The following is an 18,278-nucleotide window of genomic DNA, read 5'->3' as shown; positions in this document are numbered from 1 at the left end:
CAAAAGTTTGCATAATATATTTTGTGCTTTTTGGTTGGCCTAATGAAGATATCAGCATAATGTGTATATGTTGGCATTTGTTATATTTTCATCTCTGTGGTATAATTTTAACTCTTCTCAGCTTCTGCATACATATATTTTATGCTGTGCTGATACTTTTGATGTTGTTGATGTGTACCTTCAAATTGCTTCTGACTTATGGTGTACCTATTTGTGGGGTTTTCTTGGCAAGTTTCTTCACAGGGGGTTTGCCATGGCCATCCTCTGAGGCTGAGAGAGTGTGATTTGCCCAAGGTCACCCAGTGGTTGAGCAGGGATTCAAACCCTGGTCTCCAGAGTCACAGTCCAATGCTCAAATCACTACACCTTGTTGGTTCTCACTATGATTTTTATATTGTATAGGAATGTTTTGTTTTATTTGATACTTTAAATTAAGACCACACAACAGCGCAGAGAAATGTGTTTTATGAGGCGTTAAATAAATCAATGAGCAAGCCACCACATACAAAGACCTCACTGTGCCAAGTGGAAAGTGTGCCAACAGGAAAGTGGCTCTTGAAAGGCCTCCTAGATGAGAGTGGCACCTTGGAAGAATTCAAATCTGGGTCAGTGTGCTGTGAGGCAAAACCTAGCCTAGATGACCAGAGGCCAGAAAAAAAGAACCTTCCAGTCTCATTTTTCAGCCATTAAGCCATGCTTGTGTGAATGAGAAGCCCCAGTGTCTGTTTGGGTGGGAATGGTTTATAATAATACTAATTATTAGTATTATTATTATTTTAAAGCTACTGCATTGAGACAGACAGCTACTTGGAAGGTCTGCAGAAACCTCCTCAAAATAGAGGGGACAAAGGGCTGAGAAGAGGCTGAACAAAAGGAGGGCCAGCAGCAGGACTAGGTTGGAAATAGTGAAATCTGATCTAGCGCCTCAGAGTTGCAGCTTGTCTCAGCTTCACATTCAAAGTCCCCTCCTTTTTAAAATGAACCACCAGAGCTGAGGAAGGCCGCTTGATTCTCGCCTTTTAAACTGTCTTCTACTAACCCTAAAACTCAAATATCAGTCCTCCAGATGTTTGGAACTTCAGCTCCCAGAAGCCCCAGCCAGTTTGACCAACAGTCAGGAATTCTGGGAATCCAAGTTGAAAACATCTGCAAGACCAATGTTTGGGAAACATTGCCCTAAAGGCTCCAGATCTCATTTGAGCTTAGAAGCTAAGCAGGACCAGCTCTGGTTAGTACTTGGAAGGGACACCACCAATGAAAACCAGTCGCTGTAGGTTATAGTTCAGAAGAAGGAACTGGCAAAATGACCTCTGAGAAATCCTAGCCGGAGAAACCCTTGGGGTTACCATAGGTCAACAGGCAAGGTGAAGTCGCATTTGTTGTTACTGTTGCGTGCCTCCAAGTCATTTTTATGTATGGCGACACTAAGGCGAACCTATCATAAGGTTTTCTTGGCGTATGTATAGTGCATATATAGTTTAGTGATATGTAAATGCTGGGGAACTCAAGGCACTGCTGTTTGGTTCTTGCCGTTTAAATGGTTAGTTATTTTCATTGTGTGCCTTCAAGTCATAGGGTGAATCCCATGATAGGGTGAACCTATCATGGGATTTTCTTGGCAAGTTTCTTCAGAAGGGATTTGCCATTGCCATCCTCTGAGCTGAGAGTGTGTGACTTGCCCAAGGTCACCCAGTGGGTTTCCCAACTGAACTGGAATTCAAACCCTGATCTCCAGAGTCATACTCCAGTCTTGAAACCACTGAATTATGCTGGCTCAAACAAACAATTGTGCCCTAAAAGCACTAGATTTTGTCTGATCTTGGAAACAAAACAGGGTCAGCCCTGGATGGTACTTGGATGGAAAACTGCTAATCAATACCAAGTGCTGTAGGCTATATTTCAGAGGAAGGAACTGGCAAAACCACCTCTGAATATTCCTTGTCTAATAAAACCCTGTGAAATTCATAGGGTCACCATAAGTCAACAAGCAACTGGAAGGCTTTTCTCACACATTCTTAACAGAAGCAAATGCCCTGGTTTCAGCCTGCCTCCACTTCTCAGTTCTGCTGCCACACTGCAGAAATAATGCAGTTTGATGCAGCTTTAACTCTCATGGCTCCATTTTAGAGAATCTTGGAATTTGTAGCTTGTTGTGGCACCAGAGCTCTCTTGACAGAGAAGGCTAAATGTCACACAAAACTACAGTTGCCAGAATTCCACAGTACTGAGTCATAGCAGTTAAAGCAGTGTCAACCTGGATTATTTCTACAGTGCAGATGCAGCTTTAAGAGCTGCCAAAGGAACAGGTGAGGAATTTCAGCTCATCTAAGGACAGGCAACCCTGGCAGATTTGCTAACTCCCTCTTGTATGGGACCAATGCCTTTGCGATGGAAGGAGGTCAGTGGAGGCTCTTTTCGGCCATCTGGCAAGGGCAAATTTCTTTTTCTCCCAAGTTCTGAACCGCAGGTTTATTTCTCTCCCAAGTTCACACTCCGAAAACCAGAGCACTTTTCTTCGGGAGGTCTGAGTGATGCAAGGCTGCAACTACATTGGAGAATTGGTGCAGTTTGACATTGCTTCAACGGCCATGGCTCCATGTTATGAAATCCTGGGATTTGTAGTTTTGTGAGATAGTCAGGGGACAGCATGGTGGAGTGGTTTGAGCATTGGACTAGGACATTGTGGCAGACAGGGTTCAAATTGGCCATAGAAACCCACTGGGTGGCCTTGGGGAAGTCACACTCTCTCAACCTCAGAGGATGGCCATGACAAACTCCCTCTTATTTCTGAAGAAATTTGTCAAGAAAACTCCATGATAGTTTAGGGTCACCATAAATGAGAAATAACTTGAAGGCACATCGAGAGCATTGGTGCTGCCACAAACTACAGATCCCAGGACAGTGATGTCAAACCAGGTTTGACATCAGTTAAAGCAGAATCAAACAGCATCAGTTCTGCAGTGCAGATGCAGCCTGAGAAAGGAACCGGTACTGGAATCTCCCTTCAGTGGTGAGCAAGTTTTGTGCTGGTTATGAGGGCATACTTGGCACAGCCCTTGGCACGATCTTGGCAAGCCCCTCTGCAAGGATACAAATTACCCTCCTTGCTCTCTGGGTAGGAAGTAAGTTTCTTTTTAGCTTCCCCAACCCACCCATAGGAGCATCCAACCCAACAGGGTTGCTAGAGGTCCTCCTTTTTCAGGACATGTCCTACATTTCAATCTTCTGTCCTGGAAGAATTCCAAAATGTTCTCCATTTTGAAAATGATTAAGAACTGATATAAGGGTTCTTGTAGTGCCCTCATTTTTCTTGACTGTCCTCCAATTTGCAGTGGTTGCAAATCTGGCCATAACCACAAATCCATAACCTCATAACCACTGCAAATTGGAGGACAGTCAAGAAAAGTGGGGGGCATTACAAGAACCCTTGTATCAGTGTAAATTCATGCTTCAAAGGAGTTTATCAAACAGGAGGAATTTCTTTTAAATTCAAATAAAAAGAAAGTGGGGCCAGAACACATTCACTTAAAGTCGCTAGTTTAGCGAATTTACATGAATGTGCATTGCATTCGAACTGGCTTCCCATTGCCTGAAAATAGCATGCCATTGCCCGAATTTGCATGTGGCAGTCTATCATGCAATAACATGAAACCACATGATGCTCAAAAAGGGCAGACCTTCATAAAAAATGGAGGGTGGTACCAGATAAAACATAAATACGTATACTATTATAAATGTAAATTCATGATGCTTAGTGATGCTTAAAATGGAAGACCTCGAAGAAAAATTGAGGACATTACCACACAAAAGCTGAAAACACTGCTACAAATGTAAATTCATGCTTGTGAGTGATGCTCAAAATGGAGGACCTTCAAGAAAAATAGAAGACAAGAGCACATAAAAGCTAAAAAGTCAGTTTTAATAAGTAGTTTTTAATCTTACATTGTTTAATCTTGTTTTAAGGGGGGGCATTATGTATATATGGATGTATTTTAACCTGTTGTATGCCGCTTTGATTGCCTGGCAAAAAGTGGGATAGAAATAAAATTTTTATTATTATTTATTATAAAAACACAACTATAAATGTAAATTTATGCTTCTGAGTGATGCTCAAAAATGGCAGACCTCCAAGAAAAATGGAGGACAGGACCACATAAAAGATAAAAACAATCCTAGAAATGTAAATTCATGCTTCTTAATCAGTGTCACCAGGTGTCCTCCTTTTTCAAGACATGTCTTCCATGTCAGCCTTCTCCCAGGAGGAATCCCAAAATGTCCATTTTAAGCATGACTAAGGAGTTTATCAGACAAGGGGAATTGTAAGTATAATCCAATAGCAATCTGAATGCGTTATGAAGGTCTGCCCTTTTTGAGCATCACTAAGAAGCATGAATTTACATTTATAGGAGTGTTTTTAGCTTTGATGTGGTACTATCCTCCATTTTGAGCATCTCTAATCATAATGAATTTACACTCATTGCAGTGTTTTTAGCTGTTATGTGGCCCTGTCCTCCATTTTATTGAAGTCCCTCCATTTTGAGCATGACTAGGAGGAAGCATGAATTTACATTTCTAGGAGTGCTTTTGCTTTTTGTGAAACTGTCCTCCCTTTTGAGCATCACCAATAACCATGAATTTACATTCGTAGCTGTTTTTTTTAGTGTCCTCCATTTTTCTTGGAAGTCCTTTCATTTTGAGCATCACTAAGAAGCATGAATTTACATTTACAGGAGTGTTTTTAGCTTTTAAGTGGTCCTATTCTCCATTTTTTTGGAGGTCTGCCATTTTGAGCATCACTCAGAAGCATGCATTTACTTTTTTAGTTGTGTTTTTAGCTTTTATGTGCTCTTGTCTTCCATTTTTCTTGAAGGTCCTCCATTTTGAGCCTGAGTAGTAAGAGGCATTAATTTATATTCATAGCTGTGTTTTTAGCTTTTCTGTGGTAATGCCCTCTATTTTTCTTGAAGCCCCTCCATTTTGAGCATGACTAGGAAGCACGAATTTACATTCATAGAGGTGTTTTTAGCTTTCATGTGGTACCATGGTCCTGTCCTCCATTTTCTTGAAGCCCCTCCATTTTGAGCATGACTAGGAAGCACGAATTTACATTTCTGTGTGAGTGTTTTAGCTTTTACGTGGTCCTGTCCTCCCATTTTTGACTGTCCAACATTTTAAGTATCACCAAACAGCACAAATTTACATTTGGAGGGAGTGCCTTTAGCTTTTATGTGGTCCTGTCTCCCATTTTTCTTGACTGCCCTCCATTTTGAGCATCACCAAGAAACATGGGATTTACACTCACAGGGGGTGTTTTTAGCTTTTATGTGGCGATGCCCTCCATTTTTCTTGGAGGTCCTCCATTTTGAGCTACGACTAAGCAGCATGAATTCACACTTGTAGGGGTGTGTTTTGAGCTTTTGTGTGGCCCTGTCCTCCATTTTCTTGAATTTACATTTATGGGCGTTTGTTTTCTTTTTGTTGTTGTTAAGTTTTGGCCTGGCCCTGCCCTCCCTCTTTTCCTGGGAGGCTCTCCATGTGGCGGTGAGGAGGAGGAGGAGGAGGACCCCTGGGCCCCAGAGTCTCCCAAGGAGGGCCTCCCTTGGTCTGTCCCTGGCTGCCCCACCAAAGCTGGGGTCCTGGCTGGAGGGGAGACTTTTATTCTGGCAGCCTCGAGGAGGGAGTCCCCCGAGGTCCCTCCTTGGCTGCCCATAAAGCTCCCTGGCCCTGAGTTGGGATTGGAAGGAAGAAGGCTCCGCAGTAGAGCGCAGCCAGAGCTGCCTTTAGGGAGGAATGAGGGGCTGGCTTTCCTTTCCCCTTTCCCAAAGCTGGCTAAAAAACCCCTTCTCGGGCTGATAGGTAAGAAGGCACGCTTCCCTCCCTCCCTCCCTCCTTGCCTTTTTATTATTTTTAATGTTTCATCACCTCTATAGCAGCTGCATCCGCACTGCACCAGTAACCCGCTTTGGCACTGCAAAGCTCACAGCACTGAGCCTTGACAGTTAAAGTGGTGCCAGGCGTAATTCTTTCTGCAGTGCGGACGCAGCCTCAGTCTGTTGTGTGTGGTTCTCTGTTTGGATCAGGAAGGCTCAGCTCTGGTGCCACTTTGCCCAGGATCGCATAGCATTGAACCCCAGCAGTTGATTAAAAAAAAGTAGTGCCAAACCGGATTATTTCTGCAGTGCGGATGCAGCCCTCGTTCAGGAAGGGATGTGATGAAGTCGGCCTCCTCCTGATGCCCGAGTGAGTCCAGAGTCTGCAAGGAAGGCGTTGGGGTCCAGCCCTAATAAGAAGCCCCTTTGTTTCTGGGGAACTTGAGCAAGCTTTCACGCCTGAAGATGGAGATTTAGGATTATTGTGAGGCTGGTACTGGATGCTTGGGACACTGGAAGCCTGTCTTTCAGGAAAAGTTGCACCTGTTTGTGTTGCAAAACTTAGTGGTTGGGTTTTAATTTGTTTTTTGTTTCTTTAAGTTTTGTGTTTGTCAGTAGCAAAGTCTAACTGTTGTGGTTTTGTGTCTCCAAGCCGTATGGCAACCCTTAGGCTGCATCCACACTGCAGAAAGAACCCGGTTTGACACCACTTGTAACTGCCGTGGCTCAATGCTATAGCGTTCTGGGATTTGTAGTTCGTTGTGGCACCAGAGCAAGTCTACAAGTCCCAGGATTCCATACCATTGAGCCACAGCAGTTAAAAGTGGTGTCAAACCGGGTTGTTTCTGCAGTGTGGATGCAGCCTAAGGTGAACCTTTCTTGGGGTTAGACTACTATAGGTTCTCACACTCTGGCTCAGGTTGTGCAGGTGTGGGACTGTGCAAGAGATCTTGCAAAAAGGTTGTTGCAGGGGGTTTCCTTTTAGGGTTGGGGTAATGCTGTAATATTCCACCTGCTTTTTAAAGGCCAGGTTGAAGGTTATTCTAAGATCCTATTTGAGTCTCTCTTTTTTTGCAATGTCTTCTGCAGGGAGAGGAGAAAGGTTGCTGTTTTAAAAAAATGTTTGTGTGAGTTATGTGCCTTCAAATCATTTCCGACTTATGGCGACCCTGAGGGTTTTCATAGGGTTTTCTTGGCAAGGTTTGTTCAGAGGAGATTTGCTGTTGCCTTCCCTTGCGGATGAGAGATTGTGACTTGCCCAAGGTCACCCAGTGTCTTTTAAGGCTGAGTTGGGAATCAAACCCTGGTCCCCATAGCCATAGTCCAATACTCATACCACTATGCCACTCTATTCATTATTAACCCTGAATAGATAAGCAGCTATCTATAACTTATTTGCAGCTTCTGAGGTCAAAAGAAAAGAAACAAACAAAATACTTAAGTCCCCTGTTTTCCTAATAATTTGATCTCTTGGAGGAATGTATGACCTCATGGAACCTACTTTTATGTTCTCCTATGAAAGGAAGACCACATACTGTACTTACAGATACATATATATATATATATAGTAGCAAAACAGCTGATCTGGAATCCTGCAGAGGGAAAACAGCTGGTGGGAGGGATTTCAAGGGGGGGGGGAAACAAGGGATGGAGAAAGGGTTAACCACCCTGTCCACTGCCACTCCTCTACTCAACGTTGGCCCTTCATATTGTGATACTGTTAGAAATTGGGCTCTAATGTGATAGATACCTAAAACTCTTCCGTTTCTTTTTTGGACATGGACGTTTTCTTGCATGTAAATACGTAAAGTTTGCCCTACCAATGGTTTAAATGGTTTTCCAGCAACATACAGTATAAGTTGTATGGTGGTTATTCAAGGGGTTCTCTCCCTGATTTTTGCTCCTCAAATTGTAAGTAAAAATTCTCTCATGTTTTTGGCTAATAGAATACTTTCTGACTCATGGGAAGATACCTTAGTTGTCTTTGGATGTGATCTTTTGTGGGCAGTCATGGACAGGTCTCAGCAGTAGCTCAGGTGTGGCTATGGAAAGTGCCCCCACCGTGGTGGGATTGTTCTAGCTCTGTAACTGCAGATGCCTAGTATTTTTTAATATGAATTCGTATGTGTGTGGACATATGGCTCAGGTCCAGGATATGGCTCAAGTCCAGCCTATCTGCCAGACTGTGGGCCAAAATAAAGCTGCTTCGGGTCACTTTGGAGGTATGCTGTTTAAATGCCACACTCATCTAAAGAGGCCAGAAGCTGCACCAAAGTTGCACTCCATTCCTTAGGGCTGGAGTGCGGCTTTGGCGTGGCTTCCAGCCTCTCAGGATGCATGCATCATATAAACAGCATCCCTCCAAAGTGACCTGAAGCAGCTTTATTTTGGCCTGTCTGTTTGGGCCTTGTATCTCCCTTTATAAGTCTCCCCAGGTCCCAAGAGGGCCTTTTTTCAGTCCCACCATAGTTGGTGGGGATATGAAAGAGGGCCTTCTTGGTGGCTGCCCCTAGACTCTCGAACTCACTTCCCAGGGAGACCAAAAATGGCTCCTTCTCTGCTCTCCTTCTCTTGACAAGCAAAACCCTATTTAATCTCACAGGCTTTTACAACAGAAAGTTTTTTTTAACAAAAAATGGGCTAGAGAGCACGGTATTATTTTAAACTGAACTGTTTTTATTTCCTTTTGGTCCTTTTCATCACATTTTATTCTTTTAACTGGAGGTTTGAATTGTTTTAATACTGTGAAAAGTTTCACTCTATTTTGATATTAACTTTTTGAATGTTTTTAACTGCATTCTATACAATTTTGATATAAAGGCACGGTACAAATAGTAATAATAAGAGTAGGAGTAGTAACACAAGCTTTCATACATAAGCTTTCTTAGTGTGTTACAGGAAATTGTCATTAATTTTTTTTATTTAAAAAAATCTTCTAACTGGTTGGTCATTTATTTCAGTGATACTATAAAAATTGTTTAGAAAATTGGGCTCTAATCTGATAGACACGTATGTCTCAAAATAACCTACTGGTGTCAAATAACTATTTTAAATTAATATGCTTAAGTCTCTTTCCTAAACACACACACATAGTCCCACACCCATAACTTGGCAGGTTTGAACATAATCCAGAGATAAGCAAAACTGTCTCTATTGATTTCAGTGGGACTTGAACTCATAATATGACTGAATCTTGCATCAATGGCTATAAAAAAGTTTGGAAGGTTCACACAATATATTAGAGAGGATCCATGATATAGTAATAATGTTAGGGATGAGCACTCTGCTGAATCTAGTTTGTTTTTTACTAGAGTCCTGGGATCCATCCACTAGAGCCTGGTGTAAAGATACACACTTAAAATTAAAGAATTCTTAGTTCAGCAATTTGTTTTGAGTGACCAAAACAGAGACCGCAGTCTTTCCAAACCAAAATCTAATCTTTCTTGGTTTTGATAGTACAATGAAATAGGTAAGGAATCAATTTGTTGTCATTAAGTAACTGGGAGCCAGAAACTCCTGCTGATCTACTGCAGATAATGCAAAGATCTATCAGGGATTCTGATCTGCCCACTCTTGGCTTAAAGAATATATAGCATAAACCTGAGTACAAGTCCTTTCAGTAGGTTGCACTGGAACATTTAATGCACTTCAGTGTTGTCTTAGATTTCTGGCTGGTGGGTTTATGTTAAAAATTTCAAGGCTATTTTCTGACCCATGAAAGCTAGAGGCTTATCTTGTAATGAAGGGGAATTGGTGATGAGCTCTTTGCCATCTGTTCATTATACATTCCTTTTTGTTCCACGCAAATTGTGATGCCTCTTTAGAAAAACTAGAAGAGGCAGTGAGTTCAACAGTTGTCACCAGTATTTCCTCTACTGTGCATTTAATCATGGTCATTTGGAGAACCAAATGGTAGTAAACCACTGCATTGCATATTGAGCACTTAGATAATTTAATGGACAAGATTTATCTTTTGGGGGTGACCATGGCTGTCAAACAGTAGAAGAAGCTGATTTTTTGGGTTCCATTAACTGCAGTGGACAAGGGTTAATTTTATGCTTAAGTGACATGTAGATTAATAGGAGACAGCCTTTTGCCTTGAAGGATCATGGGCAAGTATGTGTATGGTATGTGTATTAAAACACAGCTGTACACTGACAATAGCTTTAAGTGTCTGTCAACATTCACTAGTTTATCTCAGAAGAGCTGAACGTTCAAGCATTTTTTAAAATAGCAGCTTTTAAAAATAACAAGCTATCAGGAGGAGGAGAATTTTTCAGGGGTACTCTTAAATGCTGGATATCGTGCTTTGACAGGGTTTGACTTCCTTTATCCATTGGTTCCCTTCTAATTTGATGACTCTACATAACCTTTGTGGCAAGCAATTTATTTTATGTTTTATTTGTATTGTTTCCTAAAGGGATTATCATCATCAAGAGAGCCACTCTTTGCTGAGGCAGGCGCTCTTGTCCAGCCAGGAACCTAGCCAAGAAAGGCCACAAAATTTACCATCCAGTTCTTACCAGGCACCTACTCAATACCCATTGTCACCTTCTATAACACAGGACAATTGTGAAAGCATCCCCATGAGTGTCAGTAACCTCCCATCTGTGTCCTCTATGTATCAACCAAGCATGTTTAACTATGAGCGTCCAAAACACTTTATCCAGTCTCAGAATACCTATCAAGGGAAAGCACAACCGCCAGGACCAGAAGCTTCCACTGCTCCCCCAAGCAGGCAAACCAAGCAGTCTTCCATTCTAATCCAGCCTTGTAACCCTAACGAGAAGAAGTTTTCCTCCTCTTCATCGCTGAGCTCGCCAATCTCACTCTCTTCACCTTCATATAGTGCTTCATTCCCCGTAACACCCGCGTCTGCGCAGTCTCCTGCTAGCTCAACATCTGGGCAGAGGATTTCATCCATGCATAACCAGTCCCCTGCAGCATTCCTTTGCTCCGTGTTGCCCTCCCACTTTGATTATAATAGCCAAGGTCCACCCTCAGTGGAGTCAAAGTAAGTATGTTCTTTCCCTTGCTTTGAATTGTGTGTATGTCCACCTTTTGAAACCTTCTCTGTGTGGTGCACACTGTGTTCTCCTGTCTTGCCTCATTCTGGATAATTGTACTCAACATAAGTGTTGGATATAGACATAGGAATTAAGAGGGGAAGCTTTTGAGTGCCCTTAAGCCTTTGAGTGCCCTTTACTGTAAGAAGTCTCCTTCGCTTGGGTCTTCTCTTTACTTCCCCAAATGTTAAGAGATGGAAGTATTTGGCATCTAATATTTTCAAAACCTAATATGAGGAAAGGCAAGATCCGGGTAAAAAAATGCAAGTACAAAGCACCAAATGCCTAAAATATGAATTCCCATCACTATGACTTTTAAAAATGAATCAGTTATCTCATTTTACAGTACAGTGCAAACTAGCTGGCTATGTAAAAATTTGACCATGTCTGATCAGGTTTACTTTAATTAACAAAAACAGCTTTGTTTTAACACAAATAAATATATTTTGTTTCATTTCAGTTTTTTAAATGTATGATGCTATCCTAGATTTGTTTGTTTTTTAAAATCTGATCTGGAATATGATTGGCATTTTAATTGGCTTTAGTAGTACCACCTAACCAAACAATTTAGCTGCAAGCCTAAGTAGCTACACATGGGAATAAGTCATATAAAGTGTGGTTTACTTCTCTGTAAACTAGTGTGGGACTTCATTGTTATTTCTGTTTAATGTTGTTAAGTCTCACAGTGTTAAGCAGGTCTTATTCCCAAGTGAGTAAGTATGTTTAGGAATTCAGCTTCAGTGATTCTTTCCCTTAGAGTAGGATTCCCCAACCTGATGTCCTTTAAATTGATCTACAACTGCTGCCATTCATAGCTGGTGACATAGGAGTTGTAATGCAACACCTCTAGAGGGCAGTGAGTTGGGTAAGGCTTGCATATTTCCTGTTTCCACTATATGGCCTAAATCATATTGTAGGTCCCAAATAGAATACACCCATTAAATCAATGGAATTTATCTATGTGTTACTTAGCCATTCAACAGCAGATTCATTGGGGGTATTCTAGTTGGGGTAGCTAATAGGATTCACATTTTCTTATAATTTAGAGGGGGAAATAGTGGCTTCAATGGAAGCTATGTGTTTCCTTTCTAGGAAAAGGAGAATATGTAATGGAGTTTCTATTGTGGAAACTGAAAGAAGTGTCCCCACCCCCCATCTCTTAAAAACTTTGAAATGTGTAATGAAAGCCAACTTTCCTGCAACATGAGCTAAGTAACAATTGGAAAAAGCATGTGTGCATGTGTGTGAGTACTCAGAATGGAAATAATTCCAATTGTTGTCTAGCTCATATTTCAGGAACTCATTGGCATTCCACAGACTACAATTCAAAATGCTCTGTCTTCCCCAAAAGCCTTCTTCCTGCTCTACAGTGAAAAGTAATGGCATACCGTTCTGTATAATGCTTGAAGGGTACAGAGAACCAGGGACAGGGGGAATGTTTAAGAACAACAGGACTGAAATGAGAGAGAGAGAGAGAGAGAGCTTGGCCATGCCAGTGTCATTTCTATTGAGCAAATTCAAGGGCAGGTATTATACATTCCTAGGAAAAGCACAAAAATAAAATGTGGACAAAATATTTCATGATGTTTTTCATCACAGAATTACTAATGTTTAGCCAAGATGCCAGCATCTTGTGAGGCCAGAGAATCTTAATCCAACTGCAAGATCAGGACTGTAGTCCCAATTGCTTAAAATTATGTTTCATTGGAGCCCATGAAACATAATTGCAAGTAAATATGTATAAGAGCTGAGTACCAAATAAGACATGGAGAACTGGTGTTGATTGGCTTGGAATGGAGCACAAACATATGGCAGATTCTCTGTGCCATCCTGTTGTAAGGATAATCATTTGTTGTATAGTGTGTACACACAAAGATTGTTGTTGAATTGCCAGCAAGATATGAACCAAAACTGCAAACAATTTAAGGGCTTGGGAGTCAAACCTTAAATCCAGTTCCATGCTAGACTAACTGAATCAATGGGACATGCATTACTATTGACCTCCAAAGTTCCCATTGACATTGATTCTATGTGTCTTCTGCCCTGCATAAGGCAGTGGATCCACCTCATTGTCTTACTCTCTCCTCCAGCTCTCAATTAATCTGTCCAAGGAATTCCTTCTCTCCTGTCTGATCTTGGAAGCTAAGGAGAGTCAGCCCTGCTTAGTACTTGGATAGATGACCAACAACAAATACCAGGTGTTATAGGTTATATTTCAGAAGCAGGAACTGACAAAACCATTTCTGAGTATTTCCAGTTAGGAAACCCTATGAAATGCATGGAGACACTATAAGTCAACCGGTGACTTGAGCTCTCTCTCTCTGTCTCTCTCTCTGTCTCTCTCTCTCACACACATACACACACACAGGTTCTGTTTTGGCTTGGTTTTGTTGGTAGCAAAATAAATATTACTGACCACTGCTTGTTTCCATTTCTTTAAAGGGAATGTCCTAATTCTTAAAAAGTATTCTTAAAAAGTGAGATATGCGCCTTCCAAACTATGAAAAAATAAGTATTTCCATTGAGGCAACACACCATATACCTTACACTTCACAGTCTTAATTAGCATCTGGAAAATAAGGAATGGCCGAATAGCAGTTCTGCAGCCCAGTTGTTTGTATGTATAGGCCTTAATTATTTGCTTCTGCATGATATATGATGATATATTCATGTCAGCCCAGTAAACCATGTAGACATTTCTACACATGGTATTGAGGGTACCCTCACAGAACTTCAGTTGAGCAGTCATACAGACATCTAATGCAATTCTCCTAAGTTCTATGTCTTTTGTCATACTCAAATAATTTCTGTCTCCTTTTTCTTTAAATTAGCAGTTATTCAAAGCCTATGTATAAGAAACAAACCAGTAGCCCAAAACAAGTGCAGAAGACTTCTGACAGAGAGATACAAGGAACAAAAGACGCCCTCATTCAAGACTTGGAAAGGAAACTCCGATGTAAAGATAACCTTCTCCATAACGGGAACCAAGTAAGAAGATGTGTTTTGTGTACAGCATATCACTGGCAGAGGAGCTGCAAAGTTAGCAATTGAGCTGAATCACCCCAAGGTTGACTTCCTTACTGTTTGCATACCTTAAACCAAGTGTGGGAACCATACAGACTTCTATGTGGTTTTGGACTCTCAGCAGCCTAAGCCAGCATAGCCAATAGTGAGGAATGCTGGGAGATACAGAAGTTTATCACACGGGAGGAATTTCCCTTAATTTCAGATGAAAGGAAAGTGGGGCCAGAACACATTCACATGAATTCACTAGTTCAGTAAATTTACATGAATTCAAATTGCATTCCCATTGCCTGAAAATAGCTTGCCATTGCCCAAAATTGCGTGTGGTAGTCTATCATGCAATAACGTTAAACCCCATAATTGCATTCAGATTGCCATTGGATTATACTTCCAGTTTCCCTTGTCTGATAAATTCCACAGTGCAGCAACATGATTCTGAAAATTGCTTTACACCAATTTAATAATCCAAGGCCCATTTTTGAAAGTGTGTGTGTGTGTGTGTGTGAGAGAGAGAGAGAGAGAGAGATTTGAAAAGTGATCGTGCATATGTTGAAATGTCCACTGAAACTGTTCAGTAACAAAAAATGTCTTTTGAATTACCAAAGCTTACTTTCTGATCAAACAGCACTTGTGCATGTAAACCTATAATTAGTAGTTGATGTCAGAGTATGTAGAAAGAATTCTAGATGGAAGACCATGACAGAGGTCAGGGCAATGCTGTAATTGGGATCCCATCTGAAGTATGCTGGACTATGCAATAGGGGACATTTAGCAACTGTACTTACAGGAGTGTTGTAACTTCATAGCAGAGCACATGTTTTGTGGGTAGGAGGTCAGGTTCAATTCTTGGCATCTCCAGGTAAAACTGGAAAAATAAATGCACAAAACTCTGAAGGGCTGCTAAGATAGATAGGCCTACAGTCTGACTCAAAACAGAGCAGCTTTCTATGTACCTAAAATGGTAGTCCTGTGTTGTGTCCTGGCTCTTTAATGCCTAGATCAATGTATTTGTGTCCTGGCATCATCTCCATGTTTCCCAGGGCAGCTGTTGAGAAAGACGTTGGGGACGAAGGAGAAAGCACATTATTATGATGTTGCCTGGACACTAAGTAACTTGGACTAGATGTTAGAGCAGGAGGAAAAAGCTCAGCATGAGGCTATTTTCACTGGCAACCGTATCTCTTTTCAACATGTTATTTTGCCTTGGTTATACCTACTTAAAAGCAGCACTGTTATACTCTACTTGCCTTGTCCCTTTCACTGGATATAACATTTCAGAACTTAATAGATTTAAGTCCTGTTCCCTCTGTACCTTGAGTTGTTAGTAAGCATATGTGCTGTGCTCCTTGCTGAGTAAACTAGTCCAGGCTGAATCTAGCCCCAATCAGATAAAATTTCCCTTTACAAGAGCTGTTCTAAGAAATTAATTCAGCGTCTTATTCATTTATCAGCTGGCAGATACATAGGTTTTTTTTCCACAGTGTGTGACTAGAGACACCTTGTTTAGCAAGATCTGATTGCTATCAAAGCACCCCAGAATAATGAACCCCAACAAGGCAGATGGGTTTTGGAGTCTTTGTTAGCATAATGACTAACCTTTAATAGCTGTCCAGGGCAGAGAAAGAGTCCATTTGTATTAATGACTTTGTCTAATAATTTTTGCATTAACTTGGCAGTTTGAAGGTGGGAAAATTATGAAAGCGGAGAACAGACTAGGGAAGTGAATTTTTCTCTATTGCTAACCTACACTTTAATGTGTCTGACTGTAGATAATATAATATTAAATTTGTAATAATGTTAGATTGCTTAAATGTTTATTGTTACCTTTCTGTGGGAATGAATTAGAACTAGGTAGAACTTGATCCCTTCTCCACCATCATTCCCTTCTCCTTCTGAGTCTTATTAGATTGTAAGCCTGAGGGCAGGGAACTGTCTAATTTTAAAAAATGTAAGCTGCTCTGATAGCCTTTGTGGCTGATAAGAGGAATATAAATACTCCAAATATTATAATAATAATAATAATAATAATAATAATAATAATAATAATAATAATAATAAGGTAGAGCTGTCTTGTCAATAAGGAATAGCAAATGTATTGAAAATGTCTAGGAAATAGTACACTAACTGAAGATACTGTTTTGCATACTCAAAAAATGGTAATAAGTTCCACCCAATATCATGTTGTGATACGTGTCCCCATATGGTATATGTTTCTGAATTCAGGAGCTCTTTAATATCAGGGCACAACCTCTCTCCTTGTGTTTTACCAGCTATAGAAATACAGAAAATGTCATTCAGAGAAAACAAGCTCCTTGTTTTTTTCAGGCCCATTTCCTTTGCAAAGGACTGTTGAAGGATAAGAGTCTGGCACAAGTATTTGCAGTGAATAAAGGCTTTGATACTTGAGGTGCTACTTGTACCTCTTTATTTGCTTTGCCCCCTTTGAGGAAGTAAAAGTAAGCATTACGATTCAAATGTCTCAAATTTGTCTACCCACAGAGAAAGCTACTGTAGCATTTGATCTATAATATATGTAGGAAGATGGGCGCGTACCATAGCTCAGGATGGTGTTACATTTTTTATTCTTCATGGTGTGGTGTGAGTGTGTTTTGTATTCTTTGTGATGTGGTATTTTTCAGCTCATTTACTCCTTTTGTCATCTTCCTCATTCCTCAAGATTTTTCCTTGGTACTAGAGAATAAAGGTGACAAGGCCTAGGTGGTAGTGACTAAAGTAATAGCTTGTATTACCAACTGCTCAAAGATACTGAGTATATGTTCTTCTGTAGCAAGCTCTGAATGAGGATTAAAGCCCAAACAGCACTCCCTGGCCTTCTCTAATTGATTTTTTTCCCTGTTCACTTTGCCTTATGTCAAGCGTTTAAGCTACGAGGAGAGAATGGCTCGCAGGTTACTAGGACCAGAAAATGCTGCATCTGTGTTTGAACCACAGAGTGAAGAAAATGCACAGGATACACAAGTAAGTTCTTTTTCCCCACCTGCTAGAACAGTAACAGTTCTCTCACATTTCAGTTATTGCGGATCAAACCTATTTATGAATTGTGTAAATAAAAACATGACAGTAAGAGCCAAAAGGAAGCATGGTGAAATCAGTGTGATGGGCAGAGTCCTCATAGAATCATAGAGTTGGAAGAGACTGCAAGGGCCATCCAGTCCAACCCCCTGCCATGCAGGAAATCCAAATCAAAGTATTCCCGATAGATGGCCATCCAGCCTCCGTTTGAAGACCTCCAAGGAAGGAGACTCCACTACACTCCGAGGGAGTGTGTTCCACTGTCGAACAGCCCTTACTCTCAGGAAGTTCCTCCTAATGTTGAGGTGGAATCTCTTTTCCTGCAGTTTGCATCCATTGCTTCGGGTCCTAGTCTCTGGAGCAGCAGAAAACAAGCTTGCTCCCTCCTCAATATGACATCCCTTCAAGTATTTAAACAGGGCTATCATATCACCTCTTAACCTTCTCTTCTCCAGGCTAAACATCCCCAGCTCCCTAAGTCATTCCTCACAGGAAATGGTTTCCAGACCCTTCACCATTTTAGTCGCCCTCCTTTGGACACGCTCCAGTTTCTCAACATCCTTTTTAAATAGTGGGGCCTGACCAGAGCAGAATAGAGTGGACCTATTACTTCTCTTGATCTAGACACTATACTTGTATTGATGCAGCCTAAAATTGCATTGGTCTTGTTAGCTGCCGCATCGTACTGTTGACTCATGTTCAATTTGTGATCTACTTGGACTCCCAGATCCCTTTCACACGTAGTCTCGGTCAGCCAGGTGTCAACCATCCTATTTGTTCATTTCATTTTTCCACCCTAAGTGCAGTACCTTACATTTCTCTGTGTTGAAATTCATTTTGTTAGCTTTGGCCCAGCTTTCTAATCTATTACAGTCATTCTGAAGTTTGATCCTGTCCTGAAGGGTATTAGCTACTCCTCCTAATTTGGTTTCATCTGCAAATTTGTTAAGTATGCCCCCAATTTTGTCATCCAAGCCATTGATAAAGATGTTGAACAGCACTGATGCTCTTCCTTCCACTGGCCTTCTGAATGCTGTCAGAATCAGAAGTGGAATAATGGTAAGAAGAAAAGCAGAAGAAGAGGGTAGAATCAAATCATATTGGAACATACATAAACAGACATAGAGATGTAAAAAGATGTAAAGAGAAGCAAAAAGACAAGTTAGTACTGGCTCAAGACATTTCCCAGTCACCACAAAACAACAAGATAGCTTGGGGCTGAGGGCAAGCTATGTAGCCTGCCCATTATTATCCTCCAGCAGCCCCCCAGCTTCTGCTACCTGGG

The 18,278-nt window shown here is 41.1% G+C and overlaps 1 protein-coding gene across 7 annotated transcripts in view; it reads left to right on the top strand.

The window, feature by feature from the left end:
- The window catches only part of MYOT (myotilin), a 64,651-nt gene that overhangs the window by 35,848 nt on the left and 10,525 nt on the right, over positions 1-18,278 (top strand). For 2 of the 7 annotated variants that reach the window (XM_089529500.1, XM_089529491.1), the window contains exons 9-11: positions 10,291-10,884; positions 13,768-13,924; positions 16,838-16,939. In XM_089529500.1, the coding sequence (XP_089385626.1) occupies positions 10,291-10,884; positions 13,768-13,924; positions 16,838-16,939 (853 nt within the window). Of the gene's footprint in view, positions 1-5,682; positions 5,857-10,290; positions 10,885-13,767; positions 13,925-16,837; positions 16,940-18,278 lie in introns of those variants that run through there. The other 5 variants (XM_089529507.1, XM_089529513.1, XM_089529496.1 and 2 more) reach the window with 4 other exon arrangements.

Source organism: Sceloporus occidentalis, unplaced genomic scaffold, assembly GCF_023333645.1.
Source record: "Sceloporus occidentalis isolate IW3139 unplaced genomic scaffold, rSceOcc1.0.p SCAF_1, whole genome shotgun sequence".
Lineage (NCBI taxonomy): Eukaryota > Metazoa > Chordata > Lepidosauria > Squamata > Phrynosomatidae > Sceloporus > Sceloporus occidentalis.
The sequence above is the reverse complement of the archived record's forward strand: the minus strand, read 5'-3'. Positions and strand labels throughout refer to the sequence as shown.